The sequence below is a fragment of the Heterocephalus glaber genome, unplaced genomic scaffold (genome assembly GCF_053883595.1).
Source record: "Heterocephalus glaber isolate CG9 unplaced genomic scaffold, H.glaber_assembly_v1.0 deba00001606, whole genome shotgun sequence".
Lineage (NCBI taxonomy): Eukaryota > Metazoa > Chordata > Mammalia > Rodentia > Bathyergidae > Heterocephalus > Heterocephalus glaber.
The window spans coordinates 42,092,151-42,117,319 of NW_028258377.1; the positions used below are offsets into that span (position 1 = coordinate 42,092,151).

At 50.6% G+C, this 25,169-nt stretch overlaps 1 protein-coding gene across 9 annotated transcripts in view; it reads right to left on the reverse strand.

Annotated features, from left to right (window-relative positions):
* Nucleotides 1-2,505: 2,505 nt before the first annotated feature.
* The window catches only part of Rasgef1c (RasGEF domain family member 1C), a 97,996-nt gene continuing 75,332 nt past the window's right edge, over nucleotides 2,506-25,169 (reverse strand). For 4 of the 9 annotated variants that reach the window (XM_087194646.1, XM_021242515.2, XM_087194639.1 and 1 more), the window contains 5 exons: nucleotides 25,055-25,150; nucleotides 16,871-16,966; nucleotides 14,369-14,492; nucleotides 10,064-10,136; nucleotides 7,067-7,259 (listed from right to left, as the gene is read on the reverse strand). In XM_087194646.1, the coding sequence (XP_087050772.1) occupies nucleotides 7,136-7,259; nucleotides 10,064-10,136; nucleotides 14,369-14,492; nucleotides 16,871-16,966; nucleotides 25,055-25,150 (513 nt within the window). In that variant the 3' untranslated portion in view covers nucleotides 7,067-7,135. The other 5 variants (XM_087194647.1, XM_087194644.1, XM_087194643.1 and 2 more) reach the window with 4 other exon arrangements.

Genomic DNA, 25,169 nt, shown 5'->3' on the forward strand with positions numbered 1-25,169 from the left:
TCAGGGGAGCGGCAACGCGCAGGCCCGAGGCGTGGCCCCCGCCCCGCGCATGCGTGCGAGGATCTGTGCGCTCCCGCCGGCCCGCACGAGGGCGGGGCAGGTCAGGTAGCCTGTGTGTGGCCGCTGCCTCGGTCTCTGACCCAGGCGTGACAGCTACCGGCACCAGGAGACCAGAGGCTTCCCGAGGACCCGCGGCAACGTGTGATGCCGGAATACGAAAGAAGCTAACCTCAAAGTCAGGCTTTAAAGTAAATGTCTGTGAGATGTTAGGTTCCTGCTGGTCAGCTAGAACTCATGAGTGACTTCCGGGCTGGGGTGCCCTGCTAGCGAATGTGGGGCCTGGCGGGCCTGGAACTGCAGGGGCTCCTGAGTGGTCTGCTGCGTCTGCACAGAGGTGGAAACTTACAGGGTCCCTGGACAAGAAGATTCTAAAGTTGCCCTTAAGCATTTGGGAGGGGAAGGAGACCTATCCTCCTCCCAAACCAAAATGCACGGGTGCGCCAGGATTTTATATAAAGTGGTGCAGCCTTGGGATGTAACCTAGGCACGTTCTCATGGATTCTGTAAATCATCTCTAGATTCAATGGAGACCCTTTGTACGTAGTTATTACACTCTGGGAATCATGACGGCGAGAAGGCCTGTACATGTTCAGTACAGGCACAGCCCCCCCCCCCCCCGCCCCGCGAACATTTTAGACGTGGTTGGCTGAATCTGCACATGGGGAGCCCATGGATATGAAGGGCTTATTGTAGTGAGACCCACCTCCCAAACATTATGTCAGTTAAAACGGTGTATCCCTCAGAGGCATAAACTTGGGATGGATAAGTCTAACTTCAGATGTAGCTAAGTCAGGAATTTATGGCATCACTGTGGGGAGGGAAGGTGGCATCTTCTGACAAGGAAGGGCTGAGTCTTCTGCCTTCTGTACTAGGAATGGGTCAGTCAGCCTTTCTAGACCAAATGCACCAAGAATCCTGCAGAGAGCTAGCTTCCCAAAAGAAAACCGAGGCACTGTTTTCCACATAAAGGGTGTGGATGCAGGGCCTGCTGAAACACCAGGCATCCAGTGGTACCTCTTTAGCCACGCTCTTCACATTTCCTCCTTCAGTTCCCTACCTTTTACCCACTCGATCATCGTCTGCCTTCTAGACCATGCCCTGGCCTGTTGGGACTGGCTTTTACTTCAAGGAAGTACAACTCCTGCACCAAAGCAACATGGACCCTCCCTGGGCCAGCACTTGAAGAAGTCTCTGCCCGTTCCTCCTCCAGCTGGGCCCATACTCACAAGGAGTCCTTAAGATCAAGGTACCCATGCTGAGGCACCGGAGACCCTGGAATTCCCTGCCTAAACGGCCCTGGACCACTTTCTAAGACTTACTGCCGGAGAAGAACCTCCAGCAGGCGCCTCCCTCCCCTGCCCCTCTCACTTGGCATGCCCTAGCCTGTCCTTGCCCAAGACACTGATGGCCCCTACACCCTTCTCCTTACAAGTCTTCCGAAGTGTGGGTAACCATGCCCTTAGCATCAGAAACAGTTACAGAGGCCCCCACGCACCACCCTGTTAAGCCCAGTGGGGAGAAGACAGCTAGCTACCTTTAAAGCTCTCTTTCAGCCCTTCTGAATTTGTCAAGGAGAAAGTTGGTTCCAGGGCACCTTTAACACTTCCTTGGCATTTGCTGATCTTCACTTTCAGTAAAGTGAGACGCAGCCTTAGTAGGCTGCAGCATCTAGGGCAATATTAGCATCACCCTGTTTGAAGGAGCGTGACTGTCTTTAGTTTCATGGCAACTTTTCCTCTAGGGCAAGAGGATTTTCATTTATAATAGTGATATAAACCCACCTAATTTAACAAATGTGGCAAAATATACATGCAATTTAGCATCTTAGTCATTTTTAAGTACATAGTTCAGTGGCATGAAGTATGTTCTCACTGTTGAGTAACCATCACAATTACTCATCTACAAAAGTCTTCGTCTTGCAAGATTGGAACTTTGTACCCATTAAACAACTCCACATGCTCCTTACTCTCAACCTCTCACAATCACCCTTCTACTTTCTGTTTCTATGAATTCAGCTACACTAGGTAGCTCATGTTAGTGTAATCATGCAGTTATTTGCCCTTTTGTGAATGGTTATTTCACTTAGCACAATATCCTCCAGGTTCATCCATGTGAGGCATGTGTCAGGATTTCTTTCTTGTTAAAGGCTGAATAATTTATATTATTTTGCTTCCACTCATCTATTGATGGGCGCTTGGGTTGCTTTTTCCTTTTGGCTGTTGCTATTGATGCTGCCAGGAGCATGAGATACACAAATATCTCTTCAAGACCCTGCTTTCCATCCTTTTGTGCGTGTACTCACAGAGGGGTTGCCAAATAAAACAGCAGTTCTGTGCGGCTATACTGCTTTCTACAGCAGTGGCATCATTTTGCAAGCCACCAACTGTGCAGGCGTTTCGCTTTCTCTCCATCCTGCCGACACGAACACCTATTTATTGTCCTCTGTTTTACTACAGCCATCCTGACGAACGCGAAGTGGCATCTCCTTGTGGTTTTGATTCTCATTACCTAGAAATTATTTGTTGACCATCTTTCCATGTGTTCCCTGGCCATTTGTAAAACTTCGGATGGAGTCACTTCTAAAACACTTCAGTTTTTTAAAAGACGTGCAAGGACCCAAGTTCAATCCCCGGTACAAAAATTAATAATAAAAAATAAAAGAGTGAGCTAATTAAAAGTATGAGGTAAATAAAAGCACAGGGGTGGGTATGGCCCACCTCCTGGAGGACATGTGCTGAGTTCTGACTGAGCCTCCTCTTCTTTCTCCTCTTCCTTTTCTTCCTTACTTAGCATTTGAACCCCGCTGGTCTGAGCAGGGCCTTGCTCTTATTTTATTATTGACTTATTCTTTCTTATCACCATTCCTTTCTCCCATTCCCTGAAAGATAAGCAACCATTCTAATGCATTTAGCGTGTCTTTTTTGGTTTGTGTTCTTGTAAGACGTATATTGTTGTATAATGTGCACATACCTTTTAACTACTAAACACTGTTTAGTTATACCTGTTGTTCTGTCTTTCATTATCTTCACTCAATACTATGTTTCTTGAAAAAACTTTTCCTTACATTTATTAATTTTCATTTTGAATCATAACTATAATGACACAAACATCTTACATGTAATACTCACCCAATTCTTCCATGGTGAAAACACTTTTGTAACTGCCACCTAGATTAAAATGGGGAACATTACCAGCACCCGTGGAAGCTTCCCTGTGTATCTCAGTCTGATTTCCATGGCCACGGATTAATTTGCTTTGTAGAAAAAGAATCACACAATATATGCTTTGGCATTTCATTATTTTTCTTAGTGTTATATCTGTGAAGTTCTTTCTTCTTTCCTTTTCTTTTTTCTACAGATAGTTTTCTTTTGCTTTGCTGTATAGTCCTCCACAATTGATTTATTCATTGTTTTGTTGATTGGTGTTTATACTGATTTTCTTTTAGGGCTATGATGAATGGAGCTGTTGTGAAATCTGTATGTTTTCTATGGTTTGAACCCCAGAATTCATGTGTTGGTAACTTCATCCTCAGAGTCATATGATAATGGTATTTGGAGGCACCTCCTTGGGAGGTAACTGGGTCAGGGGGGCTCTGGGTCATGGGCTGAGGGGCTAATGATGATGATTGAGAGTAGCTTTGTAATGAGAGCAAGCTCTCTTGCCATGTGACACCTTCCTTCATGTTACAGTGCAGCAAAAAGGCCCTTCCCAGATGCTGGCACCACGCGCTTGGACTCCCAGCCTCCAGAACCATGAGCCAGATAAACTTCTATTCTTTATCAGTTACCCTGTTTCAGGCAATGTGTTATAGCGACAGAGAATGGCCACGACAGCATCTTTTGGTGTCCGCGTCCATGCATCCTGCGAGCATGTACTCTGAGCACAGTGGCTCATCGGGGGAGCAGTGTGGCAGCTCTGGGAGACTCCCGCTGCTCTTCCTCCACCTCCACCTCCACCTCAGCCGCCTCCTGGCCCTCCCTGCAGATCTCTGTCCTCCATGGCTCTCGGTCCACATTAGCTGTTCCATCGTTCTTGTGGACCACACTGCAGCCCCAAGCTGTGGCACAGGCAGAATCTCTGCGGAAACCCAGTCCAAGCTCGTGGGGAAGGTGCCCTGGGGATGTGTCTCACGTTGCTGTCTCCTCCTGGTGAAGGGCTGTGAGAAGCCGTACCTGTCTCACATAGCAGCCTCACAAGAGGCAAGCAGAGAAACAGGCCACAGGACCACAGAGCAGTCTCTGGGTCACCAGACCCTGCACAAAGAGAGGACTTCAGGAAGTGCAGAGAACATTATTTTAATGATTACATGCTCATTTTAACATCACCTTTGACTTTGCAGAAAGTGAGTTTGCTTCCAGTGCTAGTTGTGGGACCTGTCTTCTAACAGCAAGTGCCTTAAAGAAAAATATATAATGAGCAGCAGTCATGTGGAACCCAGAAGTGGTGAGATTCTGAAATTGGTATGCAAGGGCCAGAAGGTAGGAAATAGTAACCGAAAAAAAGAGTAGAGGCTTGAGGGACAGACCCCCAGAACTGGCTCCAAATCAGTGGTGCGCTAGAGATGACTGTTAAATATTCCGCAGTGTGTGTGCCCATTGTGAAACCACTGGCACCTTGAAGTTGGCTCTGCTGTCAGGGTAATAACTATACCACAGAAATTGGCAATCATCAGGAGTCAGAATATTCTTGTGATCTCTCTGCCCCCTTCCTCTCTGTCTTCCTCCTTATTTTTCGGAGTGGTTTGCCAGAGTGCTATTGGCGCACATTGTTCGTGCCAGCTGTGTCTTCTGCCGCCTTTTGTCCCTCTGGGGTCACGTTCCCTCTGTGAGGTGGAGGTGATGGCCTCTCTGTCTCTCTCTCTGCCCCTCCCTCTTATCCCCAGATGCAGATAAGATGCTGGATGCCCAGAAGCCGTGGCTTTTATCAGTGCCCCATTTCCTTGTGACCAGGACTGGCCTGGGTGAGGACTGAAGCGCTGCCCTCCCACAGCACCACCTGGAACAGGCCATCCTGAAGAGATGGATGCTAAGGCCAGTTAGCACCCTGTTTTGCTAATTGGATGTGGCGGTGTATGCCTGTAATCTTACCACTCTGTGAGGCTGATGCAGGAGGATTCCAAGTTTGAGCCCAGCCTGGGCAACTTCATGACTTCGTAAGACCTGTCTCAAAATAAAAAAGAGGTGGGGATGTGGATTTGGGTTCAATCCCTTATACTGCCAAGAAAATAAAGTTTGAACTATTGTCTGATGTCTTAGTCGATTTTGTTGCTATAAAAAAATAGCTGATGCAAAGGGGTAGGAGTGGCGGGAGGGGGAGGGGAAGGGCAAAGGAAAGGAGGGAAAGGAAAAATTATGAGAAGAAAAACAATGGAAACGAAGTCTATGTAAATAGGGAAGGGAGCACAGGGAATGGGGAAAAAATAAGAACCAAGATCCATCATGTACAGGTACAAGCACCCAATGCTAACTGTAAACGTATTGTTTACCTAAAATGTACCAATGAAAGAATTTAAGGAAAAAATATAGCTGAGGCTGGGTACTTTGTGAAGAAAGAGCTCACAGTTCTGGAGGTCTAAGAGTGTTGTACTAGTGTACCAGCAAGGGTGCCTTGGCCATGTCACAATGTGGTGGAAGTGGAAAGAGAAACGGCCACTTGCAGAAGGGCCACGCGTGTGAGCAAGGAAGCAGGAGCCGTGGGAGGGAGCGGACGAGGCCTGGCTGCTGGTGCTCAGGCTGAGCTGCACAGCCGGGCCTTGAGGCGCTCTCCCCCGGCGCTGGTGCTGTATTTGGGAACGCCTTCTGTGCACCGAAGAGGAGACAGGCATAGTCCAGCAGGGACAGACAGAACAAGGTTCTTTGGGAGGCTGCAGAGCTGCTTGTCTGGCTGAGGGAAGATGCCGGGACAGGGCTCAGAAAGAACAGCACCCAGGCAACTCGGGTCTGGCAGCAGCATTAGGGTGTCCCTGTCCAGCCAAGTCCACAGTCTTCCTCCAGGAAGAACATCTGATTGGGGGTCTGCCTTGAGTCAGGTGCCCGCACTTGGCTACTGAAACATGGGCCACCTTGATGGTCATCCCTGCCAAGAGAGTTTCCAATGCCAGAAGAATAGCCCCACCAGGGCCAGTGCTACATGGCACAGGCCAAACTGGCAGCCTCCGTGTGATGCAGGGAAAGCCCACAAAGGTGCCCAGTCGCACTTCCTGCCCAGTGAATGGTGGCTGCTTTCTTCCAGAAGTAGAAGTGGGGTATGGGCCTCTCTCTTCAGACCTGTCACCTACTATGGTCTGGGTGTTTTTCCTCCCCAAGCTCATGTTGGAACTTAATTTCCAAAGTCATTTGTTAATGGTGTTTGGAGGTTGAGCCTTTGGGAGGTGATTAAGATAAGACAAAGTCAAAAAAGGAGCCCCCCCCCCATGCATTAGTAGCTTTATAAAAAGGATAGAGACCCAATCTAGTGCGCCTGCTCTGTCTTGTCATGTGGCATCCTGTGCTACCTCAGTACTCTGTACAGAGTCCCCATCAGCAAGAAGGCCCTCAAGATGCTGGGCAGATGCCAGTACCATGCCCTGACTTCCCAGCTTGCAGAGACATGAGCTAAAATCTTTAGTCTTCATAAATTTTCCAGTCTGTGGTGTTCAGTTATAGCAAAAAAACCCACAAAGACATCATCCAGGTCATTTGTGGCCAACTGAGAGTCTGATATTAGAAGAGCAGCAGCTTTTCCGTAAGCAGCAACCTGAAGATTCAGGAGAGGCAGAACAATATGAGATACCAGCCTCAAGCTGAGACCAGAATCCAGACTGCTTTTATTTATGTATGTATGTATGTATGTATGTATTTATTTTGGTACTGGAGATTGAACTCAGGTCCTTGCGCTTGCAAGGCAGGCACTGGAACCACTGAGCCAAATCCCCGGCCCTAGACTGCTTTTAAACCAACATTCAACATGCAAATCAAACTGTGTGCATAAAGATGTTGATTGTGGCATTCACTACAGGGACAAAAAGTTGGAAATAAACTCATTTATTTGTTAGGCAAATTATGGTGCAACAAATTTGAGGATGATTATACAGCTATTAATATATCAAGGAAGCTGTAGCAGTGTGAAGAATGCTTCTGACATTCTGCTGAGTGCAGAAGCAGAATGCAAAATAAATCTCGTTACCACATGCAGAGGAAGACCACATCTGTGAACAAGTACTGGAAGAGAATCAGCAAAATGGAAATACTTAGGTTCATTTGGGAGGATTACAGGTGACTATTCCTATTTTACTTTTCTCTTCTTTTTGAGGCAGGGTCTCACTTTGTAGTTCAGGCTGGCTGTGAACTTGCTGTGTAGCCCAGGCTGGCCGTGAACTTGTGGTGCTCGCCCTGCCTCAGCCTCCTGAGTGAGGGGATTACAGGCTTGTGCCATCACGCCTGGCAAGGTGACTATTTTTACTTTCCATAATTGTTTTTTCAAAATGTGTTCTCTTTGCAGTGATAAAAAACTATATTCCAATGCTTCATCAAGGGGCACTGAGGAATCTATGAGAAGTAGTCCTATTTTGCTAGGAGGAACTGAAGGTTGGGATATTGTGGTATTATTGGGGCACTGAGGCTGGCAGAGTTGGTAATGTTCCTCGGTCAAATTCTCCTTGATAAACCTGGAATAGTCTGCTAAGTCTGTGAACTATGTGGCTTAAACAACAGGTATTGATTTCTCGCAGTTCTGGAGTCTAGAAGTACAAGCCCCAAGTGCTGGCTGATTTGGGTCCTGGTGAGCTCTCATGGGGAGGGAGCCCTCGGGTGGGGAACACAAGGTTACCATTGGTCTTCTCACTGAGGCATCCTTGTAACCTCAGCTCACCCTAATTACTTCCCAAACACCCTCCCGTTGTGAGGTAGGAGCTCAGTGTGTAACTTTGGGTGTGAGGACGACCCGACTTGGTCCACAGCAGAGGCCGGAAACCTCCCTGCTGCTCTCCAGCCACCGAATGATTCTGTCTCCACTTCTGGGAAAACTGAGACGCACATTTTGTTTGGCTGTGTGCACTTTTGTGGGTTTTAATTTAATTTCTGTTTTTATTGAGACAGGGTCTCGCTAAGTTGCTAGATTGCCAGGGTCAGGCTGGGCTGGAGCTTGTGATCCTCCTGCTTCAGCCTCCCGGAGCGCTGGGATCACAGGTGTGTGCCCCATGGCTAGCTTCGCAGGTATACTTGTAAAGATAAAGCTGTTCTTGTAGCACATGGGATATGAATGCTGAAAATGTTCCTGTGAGAAGTCCTAGTTCAAAAACCGTGCCAGGCTAGAGGTAGACCTTGGCAGTTGGAAGGCTGTGGTTATTGTTAAACTGTTTTGTCTTGTTTTGAGACAGGGTCTCGCTCTGTAGTGCAGCCTGGCCTTGAACTTAGCTGAGTCTAGCTCTGAGCTGAACATGCCCTTCGGGGGCCTGATATGGGCAGGAGGCAGCCAGGGTGGGCAGTGCACCCCAGGGCCCTGTCTTCCCGCAACTTCCCACCGAGCAGGCCCTGACCAGGGGAGATGCACGTTATCCCGCACAACTTCCTGGCTGGTGACCCGGCACTGTCAACTGCTCTGTGGGCCATCAGTGTGTGAGGTGTAGGAAGTGAGAGACAGGGCAGCCTTGTGCATTAAAGGCTTTATCATCCCTACTCCCAACAGGAGGCGTTTGTCACACCGATCACCAGTCACTGAAGGTTCCCTAAGCACCCACTGCACTCCTGGCGCTGCTGCAGGCCTGGGGCCTATGCTGGAAATGGCACCTCCCATCCTGCTCCTAAACCCTGGCTACGGCATTTCTGGAGCTCAGTTCAGAAACCCCCTGCACCTGGCGGAAGGTCAGAGACCGGTGTGAACATGGACGTCCAGGACGTGTGAAGGCATGTTGATACCAACACTGACGTTTACAGGGAACTGGGCAGCAGGACCGTAAAGTACATGCCATCAACTCCATGACTCCGGCTGGTCCTTCGGACCTGCTTCACAGCCATCACCAGGAAGCTGTGCTCAAACCAGCGGGATCCAGGGTGGGCAGTGCCCAGGGCTGAGAAGCCAGCTCCTGTGGGGACAGGTGGGGGCCGCCATCGGCTGAGCTGTTTGTTGCAGGCTTGACGCTCCTCACCCAGGATGCCTGCTGCAGCAGAGGCTCTTGAGCCACTCGGGATGGAGGGTGGGCGGCACTTCTGTGAGAACAAGACTGAAGTGGCCTACGATGGACAAACTGACTGGCAGTGTGGCCCCCATGGTCCTGAAGGCCGGGTGTCCCCAGGGGCTGTGCCATCCACATGTCTGGAGGGTCTGCCAAGTCTGCCGAGGCTGAGGTCCCACAAAGGCTTCCTGTGCCCCTGGGGCCATTGTGGTGGGCATCGGCCATGGGAGTCTCGGTTTGCAAAGTAGTGAGACGCTACCTGCGCCTCCACCCTGGGCCCTCTGAGGCGGGGCTATGGGAGCCTCTGCCGGCTCCATTTTCTCCTCCTTCAGCTCAGAGCTTCTCATGTCTTCCCCAGAATAGAAGATCTGCAGATCCAAACACGAGGACAGCGGTGAGAGCCCCAGGCTTCTGGCAGACTGCGCCCCAGCATGGCCACCTCCTCAGCACGCGGGACGAGGTGGGCACATGGGTGTCTGAGAAACCCTTCCGGCCCATCCCTCAGAGCACCTCCACTTGGCTGTGTTCACAGGGCAAACAGGCAAGAGACGATGGGTGAGTCTTACTTTCTGGCATAAAAGTATGAGCTGGGAGTTCCTGGTCCTGAGGCGCATGTCTGGACTGGCCACAGGGGCAGCCTCCGGCCTCCAGGGCGCATGGGCTCTGCCCCTCCCTACCCTTGCCTTTGAGTTCTGCCCCAAGGCCAGTGACCTGGCCTGATCCTGCTCCGGACTGGCCCAGCCGCCATGAAGCTGAGATCGACATCCGGGAACCTCCCTGCCCTATGCTGGCCCCAAGCAACCCCATCCATCCTCCAACCCTGCTTCCCACCCCATCTTGACACAGGCTCACCTTAGAGATTTCCACCTCTCCTTCTCTGTTTGGTTCTCTGGACTCTCACTCTCATAAGAAGCCAAATAAAGACCTAGAGAAAAAAAAGGAAGTGACATTATACAGTATGGTTGATGTTGATGGTGGTAACCTGTTCTACACCTGAGCCTGGCCTGCTTTTTGTTTGTAAACTAAATGATTGTAGATTCACAGATAGATGTGAGAAGTGACACAAGGAGGGCCTGGGGACCTTTACCCCACTTCCTCTGACGGTAACCAAAACACAGACTAGTTTAGTCAGACTGGTTTTCACTTATAATGGCTCGACTGAAGATTTTTCCACTTTAGGGTGCTATCAAAGTGCTGCGCACACAGTAGAAACTGCACTTTGGACTTGGAATTTGGATCTTCTCCTGGGCCGGTGATACGGGGTAAGATCCCCCTCACAGATGCTGGACAGCGGCCCCCGCACAGCTGCCAGGCAGCCACAGGGTCGTGAAAGTGGGGCCCAGCACCCAACAAAGCGCCCTCGTGTTGTGCTGTGCTTTACAGCCGCGGCCTGGTTCCCAGCTTAACTCCTCGTCTAGTCTCCATTTCTACAGTTTATCTTTTGTGTGTGTCGTGGCAGGGAATTGAACTTGGGGCCTTTGTACCGAACTACAGCGCCAGTCCTATCTGTCTATCATCTGTCATCTGCCCTCTCTCTATCTGTCCACCTATACATTGAGAAAGGCTCTCACTAAGTCGCTAAATTGCCCGGCCTGGATTCCACCTTGTGACCCCCTTGCCTCAGGCTCCCAGAGTGCTGGGATTACAGGTGAGTGCCACCACACCTGGCTTCTTTGATCATTTAAGAATATTTATAAATGGATGCCTATAGTATGGCACTTTTGGGGTTGGTTTTTTTTTTCCACTTAGCAAAATACCCTGGAGATTGATCCATGCTGTAGAATGTGTCAGTAGATGGTTCCTTTCTTGTGGTACGGATATATCACAGGTTTTTTAACCATTCACCCCCTGAAGGACGTCTGGGTTGTTCCTAGTTTCTGGCTATGATGAGTAAAGTGGCTATAAACACCGATGAAGAGGTCTTTCTGTTTTGTGAGCATGACTGTTCATTTGTCTAGAATAAAAGCCCAAGAGTGCAATCGCTAGATCACATAATAGTTACATATTTTATTTTCAAAGAAAAATCTTTGTCTAGCTCTATACCTATGCTTGTCGATTTATGATGGGATCACATCTCGATAAACCCTTCATGAGGTAAAATCATTGAGTTAGATGCATTCAACACACCTAACCTCCTGGCCGATGCAGCACAGCTGAAGCGTGCACTGATCGCCGCATCGGGGGTGCAGGAGCTGCAGCTCAGCACTGTCGCCCAGCTCCAGGAGACTCACAGCGCCAGCCCAAGAAAAGATCCAAACCCACACTGTGTGGTGCAGCTTCAGCGGATGATGTTCTCACATCTCTAAGGTTGACCAACCCTAAGGCTAAGCGTTGTAAGTTGGAGCAGTCTGTATCTTGAAGGTTTTCTCCCGATCCCCAGCACACACATCAGCCACCACAGTTTCAGAATTTTACACTTAAGTCCGTGAACCATTTCGAGGTAACTTTTTTTGTGTAAGGTGTCAAACTTATATTGCAGTTCAGTTTTCTTTTTTTTTTTCTTCAGTTTATGGATGTCAAAAATATTCCAGTATCACTTGTGGAATGGCTTTCTTTTCTCAAATTAATTGATTTTGCATTTTTGTTAAAAGCCACTGGGCACATCTGTGTGGGTCTGTTTCTGGGTTCTCTATTTTGTTCCATCGACCCATGTACCACACTATCTTGATTACTGAATCTACAGAATGTCGGCTTTAGAACAGGGAGATTGACTTCTCTCATTTTGTCTTTTTCAACATTGTTTTAACTATTTTAGTTCCTTTGCCTTTCCATATAAACTTTGCGATAGTCTTGTCTGTATCTTACAAAAGATCTTCCTGGGCTTTTTTTTTGAGGTACCAGGGATCAAACTCAGGACCTTGCGCTTGAGATGCAGGCATGGCATCACTGAGCTATCCCCTGCTCGCTACCTGGGCTTTTGACTGAAATCTCTATGGAATTTGGGAAGGAGAGCTGACATCTTTGCTATGTTGGGTCTTCTGATTTCATGGATGTCAGCTCTCTCCATTTATTCAGACCTTTGATCTCAGCATTGTATAATTTTTTAACACACAAATCTTGTACATGTGTTGTTAGATTTGCACTTAGGATTTCATTTTTTGAGTGATTGGAAGTGGCAATCACACACACAGAGGCACCCTTTCTTTTCGGCAGTACCGGGCCTTGAACCCAGGGCCTCTGTGCTGAGCTGTCTCCAGTTCTTCTTCTTCCTCTTCCTCTTCTTCTTCCTCCTCCCCTTCCCCCCTCTTCTTCTTCTTCTTCTCCTTCTCCTCCTCCTCCTCCTTCTCCTTCTTCTTCTATTTTAAAACAGGGTCTTGCTGAATCACAAAGTTGCCCCGGGTGGGCCTCAACTTGAGATCCTTCTACCTTAGCCTCCCAGAGTGCTGGGATTACAGGCATAAACCACTAGGCCTGGGTAAATGGCATCATATTTTTAACATTTTGGCATCCATGTATTTATAGCTAGAACACAGAAATACGATCAATTGCTGTATGCTCATCTTTTATTCTATGACCTTGCTAAACTCAGGTCTTAGTTCTACAAATGTTTTGTAGATTCCTCGGAATATTTTTATCTCACTACCTGCAAATAGTGACAGTGTTAAGTTTTTTCTTTTCTGATCTCTGTTGTTTCCTTTTTCTTGCCTTATTGTACTAACTAGGTGCTTTATCACTATGGAAACCAAGAGGGGAAGACAGACATTCTTGTCTTGCTATCCATCACAGTAGGAAAGCATTTAGTCTTTTACAGAAGGATAAATGTGTGTTGTTTTGAGCTACCAAATTTGTGGTGATTTGTGTCAGCACCAATAGGAAATGAGTACAGTTGTCCCTCTTTATCTTTGGTTTTGCTTTTTACAGTTTCAGTGACCCCTGGTCAAACACTGTATGAAAATATTAAATGGAAAATTCCAGAAATAAGCAATTCATGAGTTTTAGATGTGTGCCATTATCAGTAGCGTGATGGAGTCCTGAGGCACCCACTCCATCCCCCTGGGATGTGAATGTCGCTCCCTTTGTCCAGTTTGTCCACGCCGTCAACACTGCCGCCCTGGGGTCACTCAGCGGCCCTCCTGGTTATCAGATCCACTGTCACACGGTCACGGGCTTGTGTTCCTTTCACGAGGAACCCTTATTTTACGTAATAATGACCCTTAGTCGCAGGATTGGGATGGTGGTGATGTGGCTATGCCAAAGAAAAGCAGCAAGTGCTGCCTTCAAGTGTCAAGGGGAGAGTTCTTACCATGATACCGTCAGGGAAGAAAAAAATCATACGCTGATGTTGCTAAGATCTACGGTAGGAATGAATCTTCTATCTGAAATTGTGAGGAAGGAAAAAGATATCTGTGCTAAACTCTGTACGTTTTAAATTGCAGACCTCACGACCACGGGTGAGACGAAGAGGCGCCGCAGCCGCGTGTACGCAGAGCGGGGCTCGCATCATCCGCAGGCCCCAGTGCAGGCTGCCAGCCTTACCTGCCCGGCGGGTGTCGTCGCCCTGGCCAGGAAGGGCGTTCTCTCACCGCCCCTGGGGTGCTGCGGGCGGGCAGCCGGAGCGGTTTATCGTCGGCTGCTCTCTGGGGCAGTGGTACAGATATGGGTTAAGCCCTCCCCAGAAAGTTCCTGGCTCCAAACATGAAAAGCAAAATGCCTAAGTATCCAAAGGCAGTCCTGAAGAAATCCTTTCCCCCATTTTGGGGGTGCAGAAAGTGCTCCCTCCGTGGCATGCTTTGTGCTGAGAGCTGGGGCCCCTGCCCGGGGGACACAGTCAAGCACGGGCCCCTGCCTCGCAGAGCCATCGCCACTCGACCCAAAGGGGAGTCCGCGGGCGGCCCACTTAGTAAGTCTGCAAGCAAGTCTGCGTCTGATCAGTCACCAGGTGGGGGCGCCTGTCTACGGGGGGGGGGGGCGACATGGGCAGCAGACGGGAGGGAAGCCTCCCACGGGGGCCGAGCTCTGCGCCAGGCCCCGGCCGGCCACCCCAGCCATACAGGCACAGGCGGGGCCTCGCTGCCAGACTCAGGGGCTCAGAGGCTGCAGCCCTGGGCTCCTCGGCCACCCGCGTTGCTGCGGGGGACTGGCCAGCGGCTCACGCAGCCTCCTGTCCCCGGGCGGTGAAGGCTGGCAGGGCGAGCCTGCGTGCTGACCGCCACTTACCGTCCTCGCTGAAGATGGGCGCCGTGTGCAGGTAGTGGGTGATGCTGGGGTTCTGCTCGAAGGGACAGTCCGCCTGTTTCCACGTGACGAACTCCCCGACTTGCTTGGCCAGCTCCAGGAATTTCTGCCGCGTGAGGACAAGGAACGGGGGCTCAGGGAGCGCAGGCCGGCGGGGCCACGAGGAGCAGGAGGCCCAGGAAGCCCGCGGCTCTCTGAGGCCGCCTTCCTGGGCCTCCTGCTGTGGCCCTGTACCCTGGGGAACCCGGCTCGGCTCGACCCAGGCTCCACCGGGGCAGCATGGAGAAAGCAGCCTGGCCACCGCCTGCCTGCTGCTAGCGGGGGAGCACGATTTCATTTGAATTTGTCTTTGTGCTAACCTGTTTATGGAAAACGATACATTACAGACTGAGGTAAATGCATTTAGGTCAGCCTCCGATCGATTCCAGGACCCCCCATATAGAAATCTGGATGCACAGGTCCCTTATATAAGATGATGTGGTGTCTGTAGGGAGCCGGTAGCTCCCCTCCCGGACACCAAGTCATCTCTACCCAACATCTCATACCCAGTGCAGTGTGCACGCTGTGTAGGTAACTGCTATCTTGGATTGTTTAGAGAATAGTGACAAGAAAAAACCCTGTAAATGTTCAGTACAGATGCAATTTAAATTTTTTTCATTTTATTTTTATTACTTTTAATTTTGGGGGGTGGTACTGGGGATCAAACCCAGGGGTGTTCTACCACTGATTTACATCCTCAGCCCTTTTTATTTTTTTAATTTTGAAGTTATCCAGGCTGGCCTTGAACTTGTGATCCTCCTGCCTCAGCCTCCAAGTAGCTGGGCTGAGAGGCATTTGCCACTTGGCGTGGTCAGATGCACTTTTTCTGGCTTAGTCCGTGCTTGCAGTACATAATGACTGCATTCACCGTAGGGAGCTGGCACATGGACACAGCACACCTCAATCCTTCCTGCATCCGCTGTCCTCCTGCTCCCTCCATCTCCTGTCCCTCTTTCCATTTGGAAAAACAGAAGACAGACAATAGAAAGTGGGAGGTCAGGTCAGAGGCAGTTTAAAAAATACACATTTTTGACCCGTGCTTGGTTGAATCCATGGACGTGGAAGCCCTGGGCGTGGAGGCAAGCTGTGCATGTGCATAATTGTAAACAGCATGCCAAGTTTGGGAAGGAGTTGAAAAGCCAAGCAGCACTGTGCCAGGCCTGGGTGGGAGCCCTGCTTGCTGGACCCTTGATCTACCCTGGCAGCTGAGCTGGCCCCTCTGCTGCTCTGAGTCAGAGGCCAGGCGAGGACCTTGAAGTCTTACTTTATCCTTGGCCTGGTTTCTGAGGACCAGTTCAAGAAGGGCAAAAGACAGGGGCTCCCACATCTGCTATGCATCAGGGTCACCTACAGAGCAAGAGGCCATCCCAGCCTGAGCCTGCAGTCTTACCCCAGGGGCACAGCGGCCTGGGACACCTGCTGGCTGGACCTGAGTTGCTCTGTGGCTGTTGGGGGCAAGTTTGCCTGAGGGCTGCATGCGACAGCCCGAAGGGTCCCGGCATGTGCTATGGAGCAGGGGCCACGCAGGCCATGGTGGGCGATGCTATTCCCTTAGTCCTCCTAAACCTGCGGCATGGCCAGAGTGGTGGTTAACCGAGGGAGGAACTGAGGCTCAGACTGGGGAGTGGCTGACCTAGGACTCACAGCCCGGAAGGTGGAGGTCACCCTGCAGAGGTGAGCCTGGGGCTATGGCTGGCTCTCCAGCCAAAGAAGAGGCCTTCCCCTCCTGCAGACCACAGAGCACCCTGGCTGCACAGTGTGCAGCCACTGTCTAGCTCTGGGACCACCTACTGCCACCGCCCAGCGTCCACCCAGCCCGCCAACCACTCCAACACACAGCGTGTGGTGGGCCCACACTGAGGTCGGACGCAGAGTGAATCCGCCTGGCCTTGCTCTGAGGACCTGGTGAGTGATGGACAGGCTGCTGCTGTGTGGAGCCCTTACAGGTGGGTTCCCCTGCCTAAGAGGTCCTGAGGTCCCGGAGGAGGGCACTGTGACTGACAGCAGTGGCTGTAGGAAGCAGAAGTCTTTCTTTTCTTCTGCCCCCTGTAGCCTCTGGCCGACAGCACCCTCCCTGCTCAGGCCCCTCCTCAGGGGCCTGCCCTGACACCCACGCACTGAGGGCTTGTGCATGGCTGCACCTTGCCGGCTGGCACTGTGGAGCTACATGGCTGTCTTTCTCACCAGCTTAGTGTTTCTCAAGGGCCAGAAGGCATTTCGGTTTGCCCAAGGCCCAGCGTGGAGTGTATATCTGACACACATGTGAGCCTCTGCCCTCCGCTCTGGCAGATGTAAGGCTGGGGACACTGAGATAACTCCTCCCTGAGAGCTGCACTCTGCCTCAGGGGCCCCATTGGTCTGTCCAGGGGCCAACAGGCCTGCTTTGGGAACCTTAACTGGCCTGTCTAAATCGGCAGCAGTCCCCTCAAGGGCCCCAGTCCCCACCTCAAAGTTGACGTGTCCATTGGGAAGGCGGTTGGCACAGCCCTCGTTCAGGAAGTAGATGTCTTTGATGAGGAGGCTGAAGAAGGGAATGACAATCTGCAGGGAAGACAGTGAAGGTCAGCCCTTAGGTTGCTTCCCACAAGGCTGGCTCAAGGGTGGGAGGCAGCCTGGCCAGCACACACCTGTCTCAGGGACCTCAGACTCTACCCCAAGATGTAGACGGCAGACTTCCTAGGCAAGCCTGGCTTGCCTTGGGGCTTCATGACTTACAAGCCTGTGTTAGTGAGTTTCCTGACACTGTGAAAAAAAATCTAAGATAAACAATTTAAATGATGATTTATTTTGGCTCATGGTTTCAGTCCATGGACTGCTGGTCCACGGCTCTCGGGCCTGTGGTAAGGCAGAGCATCATGGCGAGGAGTGGTGGAGCAAGATGCATCCTCATGGCAGCTGGTAAGGAGGGGGAGGAGAGGCACAGAGAGAGAGAAATCTTTTTATCACCTTCAAGAGCATGTTCCCTGGGCTTGAAAATGACAGAGTAGTGATCAGCAGCAAAATACAGCATCTTCAGGACCCAGAATCCAGACAACTGGAAAATAACAACTTGGTGAAGAGAGAAAAAAAAAGATCTCTGGGAATAGGGAAGGAGATGACAGGAAAACTATAAACTACAGAGAAGCTGGTGGAGAAATGGAGCACAATGCAGAGAAGAGAATGAAGCAGACTGGAAGGTCATCCTGGCTCCCAGGGAGGGGAGCCTGTTTCTGCTAAGACAAAGTAAGCACCAAGCATGAGTAGTTCCAGGGAGAAACACTGGAGTTTCACTCTGAAAGTGATTAAGACTAAGCTACAGAATGATTCCAAAACAACTTTGCTTCAGGGTTCCCAGTGTCACCCTCCCACAGAGACAGCCACGGGACAGTTGTGGAGAGGGTGTAAGCTAGCCGTAGACCTCCTGAGAAGTTTAAGCTCAGGCTGGGAAGGACAGAGGGTCCCACCCTTTATGATGCAAAACCAGGCCTGGCATGTGTGCCTTCAGAGGCAGCTGGGTCTGAAAGTGCTGGCACTAAGTCCAGTGGTCTGCTTGAAGCCCTGCCTGCTGCTGACATCCAGCACAGATTAGGGGTCTGATCGATTTCCCCATCTACTAACATGAACAAGGACATACCCTCAGACAGTTGCCACAGCCTGGAGTGGGTGGACAGAGGGTCCTCTGGAGCAAGGAGGCACCTCACAAACAAACAGGCAGTAAAGCTAGGTGGAGGAACCATGGCTTGCTGGGTTTCAATACTCTGGATCCTGGAAGAAACCACTCTTCAAAAATACAGAGGAATTTTTCCCCTCTTTTTTCTCCATTGCCTTTTTTCCTTTTTTTTTCATGTTTTTATTTTTCAGTTCTTATTTTTCTCTCTTATTTGTTCTTTCCTGTCATTTTTATCTAATGCTATTATTTTTTTTTACTCAATAGAATCCTTTTTTTTTTCTTAATAGGATCTTTTGTCACATTTTTCTCTCCTTTTCATCTTTCATTGCTTAATTTTTCAAAATTTTCTTCTTTCATTCTCCCATTATCCATCTTTTCTATCTTTAGTAGTATAATCATTAAGCTTTATTAATCTTTAGGTAGTTAACTCTATGCTATTACTGTTAAATTCTTTTCTATTTTTAGTGTCAGTATGGTTGTTGCATTTAGTAGATATTTAATGTATGCCAATATCTGGTTTGTCAAGCCAGGGATTTAGATCAGTTGTTCTGGCACCTGCCTTGCAAGCGCAAGGCCCTGAGTTTGATCCCTGGTACCAAAAAAAAAAAAAAAATCTGGCTCATCTTAGTGTTTATATTGTAATTACAGATCTCTTTTCTGTGGTTAAAGGTGGTGTATTATTGGTTCTTATGGTATGTAAATATCCAATTTGTCTGACACTATTATTGTTGCTGATTCAGATGTTTTAGCCAGGGTGGGATAATTGCTGGTATTAATAGGTTTTTTTTCTGCATGCCTATATCTTGACTGCCTTTCTGTAATTAATAATACTGCAGGGGAAAAATAATTCTGCAGACCATTCCCAGAGAACTGGGTGTTGGGCCAATTACACTGCATGCTCCTCTCTCACAAATCAATGGAGGTGGTCGGATGTCGGGAGAGGCAAAGGTGTACAGTTAGCCACAGCAACAAAACACTCACAAACCTCAGTGCACACCCGCACACACTCTCACAAACCAAGAACACAACAATAGAAACATGAGAAAACAAGGCAACAAAATGCCTCCCAAAACTCCCAACTCTCCCAAAGCTGATCACTGGGGGACCCAGGGGGAGCCACCCACCTACATTATTTGAAATTATAAAAGAGAAGATTAAAAAGAAGATCAATAACATGCTTAGTAAGCTTAAAGGAGCTATAACTAAACAGATAATGGACTTAATAAACAAAATGATCAGTGAGTTTACAGAAGATACTAATAAACTAGATGAGCTAAACAAAATGATACAAAATACAAACGACCAGTTTAGCAAAGATTCTGAGTCCGTGAAAAGGTGCCAAACAGAAACGCAGGAGACTAAGACCTCTACGCAAAGTATGGGCAGCAGAAATGACCAACGGGAGGACAGAGTGTCAAAACCAGGAGTTAGGTCGCCGCCTGCTGTGCAAGCGCAAGGACCCCAGTTCGATCCCCGGTACCAAAAAAAAATTATGGAGAAATAAGATACTTTCATATAATGAACACCTAAAGAAATTCATGACCACAAAACCAGCACTCCAAAAAAATTCCAAAAGATATCCGAGAAAGAGTCAATGAAACCAACAATGACGAAAGGTCTAATAGAATGAATACACCAGATAGGGTGAGGAGTTAAGCAGAAGGGGAGAAAATGAAATCAGAAACAGGAAAATAATCCAATGACAAGAATAAGTCAATACCTTTCAGTAATAACTCTCAATGTGAATGGTTTCAATTCTCCAATTGTAAGATGCAGACTAGAAGAATGGATCAAGAAACACAATCCAAATATATATTGTATGTAAGAAATATAGTTAATCAAAAAATTCATAGACTAAAAATCAAAGGACAGAGAACAATATTTCATGCATTGGAACCCGAAAGTAAGCAGGACAAGCTATATTATTTCAGGCAAAGTGGACTTCAAGCCAAAATTTACCAGAAGGAGCAAAGAAGGTCACTACATACTGGTTAAGGAAACAACTCAACAGGAAGAGACAACAATTACGAACATATGTGCACCTAACAATGGTATGCCCAACTTCATAAGACAAAAACCACTGGACCTAAAAGATCAAACATCAACACAATTATGGTGGGAGACCTTGATACCCTATGATCACTAGACAAAAAAATCAACAAAGAAATGTCAAATTTGAACCAAATCTTCGAACAAATGGACTTAACAGATACCTACTAAGTGTTCCACCCAACAGCAGAATACACGTTCTTCTCAGCAGCACATGGGACTTTCTGCAAAACAGAACACACGCTAGCCCATAGGACATGCTTAAGTAAAGCAACAGAATCAAAATTGTATCACATATATTATCAGATCACAGAGCAATGAAACTAGAAATCAATGGCAAAATAAACCACAGAAATTATACAAATGTATAGAAATTAAACAAGTTTCTCTTAAATAGGGTCACAGAGAAATTAGACAGTTCCTAGAATCAAACAATAAAGTCAGCACAACATACCAGAACTTAGGAGGCTCAATGTATGCAGTCCCAAGAGGGAAGTTTACAGCCCTGAATGCCATAGTGGATGTAGTAGCTTACATCCCGCAGCAATGTGAAAGAGCTCCTTTTTCCCTGCAGCCTCACCAGCATTTCTTATTATTTGATTTCTTGATGGTAGCCATTCTCTCTGGAGCGAGGTAGGATATCAGTGCTGTGTTAATTTGGAGACCAAGCCTTCAACATGGGGCCCTTTGGAGGACACTGGGAGCTAAACTATAACAAATCATAACAAAGGCTGTTGTGTCTCAAAGGGCAATGAGCGAGCCAAAGAGAAAGGAGACATAGGCCCTAGAACTCTGGGACCAGACTGTTTCCTCCCAGGCCCCCTCAGATACCAGCTGAGCTCTTCCCCTCTTGATGGGGCTGGGTGAAAGATGCACTCACAAGAGCCTGGAGCATTTCTCCGGCAGCTGCCCAGAGAAGCCGGGGTCCCTGCTGCCTCCCTGCCTGAGGCCTGTGAGGCCCTGGCTCCTGTGCACTGTGATCAGAGGCCCAGGCTGGGCACACCATGCCAGGTGCAGGGAAGGAAAGGGAGTTCACTCGCATGACACACTCTGGCCTCTTCTTTTTTAAACAAAAAATACTTAACGATTTGTCATCCTTTGTCTTTCTTGGGCTAAGGATCCAATCCTGAGGCACATACAGTGAAGCCAGGAGAAAACATCCTTGCTGTTTCCGGAAGGAAGAGGCCTCTGAAGCCAGCCTGTGAGGGGGGGCAATAGCGTGTATTGTGGGGTCCGATGCATGCTCCCTGCTGGCTGGGCCCTGCTGCTGGAGAGTGAGCGCTGCTCCTGCTGGCACAGTCTCCCTGTGTCCTGCAGGCTCCCCGTGTTGGGAGCCTGGTCCTCGGTGTGGGGACAGAATGAGAGGGAGGAGCCCCCGAGCTGGGAGGTCATGCGGGGCCCCTCAGGAGGGGTTGGTGGAGGCCTCAGGGGACTCTGGGAATCCTTGCGTTGTATTAAAAAAATGCAGGGCCGGGGATGTAGCTCAGTGGCACTGCACCTGCCTGGCAAGTGCCAGGTCTTGAATTTGATCTCCGGTACCAGAAGAAAAACATGCAAGGCTGTCTGTTCCCTCTGACATGTGGCCTCCCTACAGGACTGCCCCCTCTGGCAGTGCTCCCACCGGGCCCCCTTCGCCTGCTGACAGTCAGGGTCACCCTCACCAGAGCCAAGAGGAGAGCACTGCGCAGCCTCCAGAACTCTGAGCCACATGAGCCTTTGCTATGGGAAGCCCTTGCCCCAGATGGTTTGTCACAGCAATGGAGTACAGACTGATCCGAACTGCACCCCATGTGGGCCTGACCGAGGCCCAACCCCTACTGCCTGTGTGGGGTGCTGCGCGGCTGTGGCCATCAGCAATCAGAAGAGCGAAGGAGTCTCATGGGGCCTTTGGTGGGAGCGTGGCCTGCTCACACTTTGCTGCTGGCCTTCCGGCCTCCAGAACCGGGAGCCTGCGTTTCTGCTGTTCCAAGCTGCCTCACTGGGGTTCTCGGTTATGGAAGTCTCAGGAATCTACTGCTCGGCCTCTGCCCTTGGCCCTCAGTGCTGGGGACATGCTGCCAGTCTCACCAGGGCCAAGTTCTCTCCAACTACCCTTGGGCAGTGGGCACCAGGCTCTGGCATGTCTGGCTCAGGGAGTGCTGGGGTCACCGTCATCCAAGCTGACAAGGGCCTTGAGATGAGGACTTGGACACTGACCACTCTGCAAAACCATGCATGGCAGATGGGGAAACTGAGGCCCACAGAGTGGCAGGGCCTGGCTCAGGATCCCCAGCTAGTGATGGCCAGGCCCAGGCCCAGGCCCAGATTTGGTAGTGAGTGACTGCCTGGTTTGCCGCGGGTTGAATGATTTCCTAGGATGCCAGACTTTTAACAATAAAACCATGACAGTCTTGGGCAGACAGGGTGAATGGGTCTCCCTGTGCTTGGTCCTGGGGATGGGGGACAGGAGATGCACTGCACCCCACGGAGCCCTCCACTCACATCCCGATTACAGGGGCCTCGGTGCATGGCCCAGGATCGCAGTCCATCTCCACAGAGTCCTAGGAAGCCGCACTGTCCCGGCCTCGCCCCTCACAGACGAGGAGCCTGAGACCCGCAGGGGTACATAACCTGGTCTCTGTCTGTGCTTCCCCTTCTCTCTGGGCCGAGCCCCCAGTCCCAGACCCTGGAGCCGGTCTGCGGGCGGCAGCACTTTCTCCACGTGAGCCTTTCTGACCACTGCTACCACCTCCGCCTGGGTCAGGGCTGCCATCACATCTGGCCTGGTCCCCTGTGCCGACAGGGACCTTTGTAACTACAAAGCCACTGCTTTGCCTTGCTACAAGGCCTTGCTTTCTGGACTTGAGAAGATGAATCAGAACCCAGCTCAGGGGAGACCTCCCGGAGAAGTGGGTCCCTTGACACCTCCTGGGAGAGAAGGGTAGGCAGGAGCTGATCACAGGCAGGCAGGAAGCATGAAGTGCTATAGCCTGAGCTCTCCAGGCCTCACCTTGAGCTGCTGTGCATGGGAACGGTGAGGTCATCTCTAAGCACCCACCCATCCTTCCATTCATCCACATTCGTCCATTCATCCATCCGTCCATCTTTCCCTCCATCCATCCTTCCTTTTATCCATTTACCCACCCTCCCACCCCTCCTTCTCTCCTTCCTTCCACCCACCCGTGCAGCTACCCACTTGTCTTCCTCTAAACACACACTTGTGAACCACCTACCTACAACACCAGTCTGAATGCACAGCACCCCGGCATCCTGGTGCTGGAAGGAGATGTGCAGCACAGGAACACAAAGTCCCAGCCTGTCCACCCGCCCCAGGCTCCCCCTGCTTTGCATGCCTAGCTCCTCTAGATCCTCAGTCCATGGTCCAGCTCCTGGGCTGCCAGCCAGCACTGTGTGTCCTGGGAACAGGGCAGCCTGGTACACAGACCATGAGATTCACACCAGGCCGGCAGGAGTTGGGGCCCTGGATCTGCCGCTTCCAGCCAGTGTGAGCGGTTGGTGAAGTCTCCCCTCTGAGACTCAGGCTTCCTGTCCAGGGAGTGGCGATGCTCAGGCCCGTCCCAGAGTGGCCTTGCGAGTTGGGAGGGGAGATGAGGCCAGCGGCCATGCACAGCAGGTCCCCCATGGCCAGGCTCCTACCCTGCTGCCCGCTCCCTGGTCTTGGGCTCCTGCTCACTTGCCTAGGATTAGGAGTCTGGCACCACCCCGCGCTGCTCCCCACTCCCTGCAGCATCCACCTGGGATCCAGCAAGTGCCAGCGGGTGAGGCCACACCACCAGGGAGCCAGGGCAGCTCACATGGCTCCTGCCGAGGACCTGGGGGGTGGCATGCGTGTGTGCCTGCTGCAGCACCTCAAGCCTGACCACTGTCCCCAGCTGGTACAAGCCCAGAGTGACTTAGAATTTTAAGAAAGCACTTTATGCTGTTGCCCCTCTGGTTGGTGCAGACCTCGCTCACCAGTGTGGCGGCCGGATGCCACCAATGTTCCTGGAGGAAACCAGACTCAGAAGGCTCACCATGCCTTGAGGTCTCCTCCTGAGGGTCAGGAGGCTAGTGACAGGTTTTAAGCCAGAGATCACTGCAATCCCAGGGCCTACATATAGCGTCCTGTATCACAGATCACTAGGAGAATCTGGAGGAGAAATAAATGATCAGGGTCAATGAAGTCGCTCCAGAACACAAAGGTGTAAGAACATCACCTGTGAGAACGCAGTTTGGATGAACAGGAAGCTTGGTTAGTCATTGCCAAAAACAAAAATGTGATTTGCGGTCACATAAATAAAAGTATTATGCTTAGAATGAGGGAGGCAAAAGACCCTCTGTATTTGGAACCTCAGTTTGATCTGAAACAAAGGATTCTGACAGGTGGAGCTGTGTGGGGTGAGCAGGGAGGGGCCTGGAAGCCCTAACACCGGGCGCGCCCGGGCTGGAGGGGACCGGAGGGCTGGGGCGGACCAGTGCCCGCAATCCGAGAGGAACAGCCCCGGGGAGGACAGTGGTGGCCCCATGAAGAGGCCCTTACGGAGGGGCTGCCGAGGGGCCTGGCCTGCTTTGGGAGGTGGGGCCCCCACTGGAGGAAAGCAAGCGAGGCGCACAGCCAACACCGGCAGGGCCGGTGCGACCCAGCCCGCACGCTCGGATCAGCCCAGGTGCCGGATTGCTGTCCACCGGATCCTCAGTGCCCGCTAAGTGGCGCTGTTGGGAGGTGCCCGAGCGAGCGCAGGCGCCCGGCCCTGAAGTGAGTGCTTTGCTCTGCCACAGGCCCCGGAGCAACAGGCCAGCCCGCCACAGACTGGAACCTCCAAGTCCAGGCAGAGCCAACCCTTCCTCTTTCCAAGCGGCCCTCCGGAATTTGCTGCAGTAACCAGCCGGCAGCACCTGACACCTGGCCAGGCTGCTCCCGAGCAGGAGGTGCGGCAGGGCCTCCCGCCTACCTTCTCCCGGCTGCTGTGCGCCGTCAGGGAGCGGTGGGCCGCCCCGCGCAGGGCCGTCCTGTAGTTGCAGAAGTTCCCTGTTGGGTCCATCTGGTGCTGGAAGGAGACAGGGAGG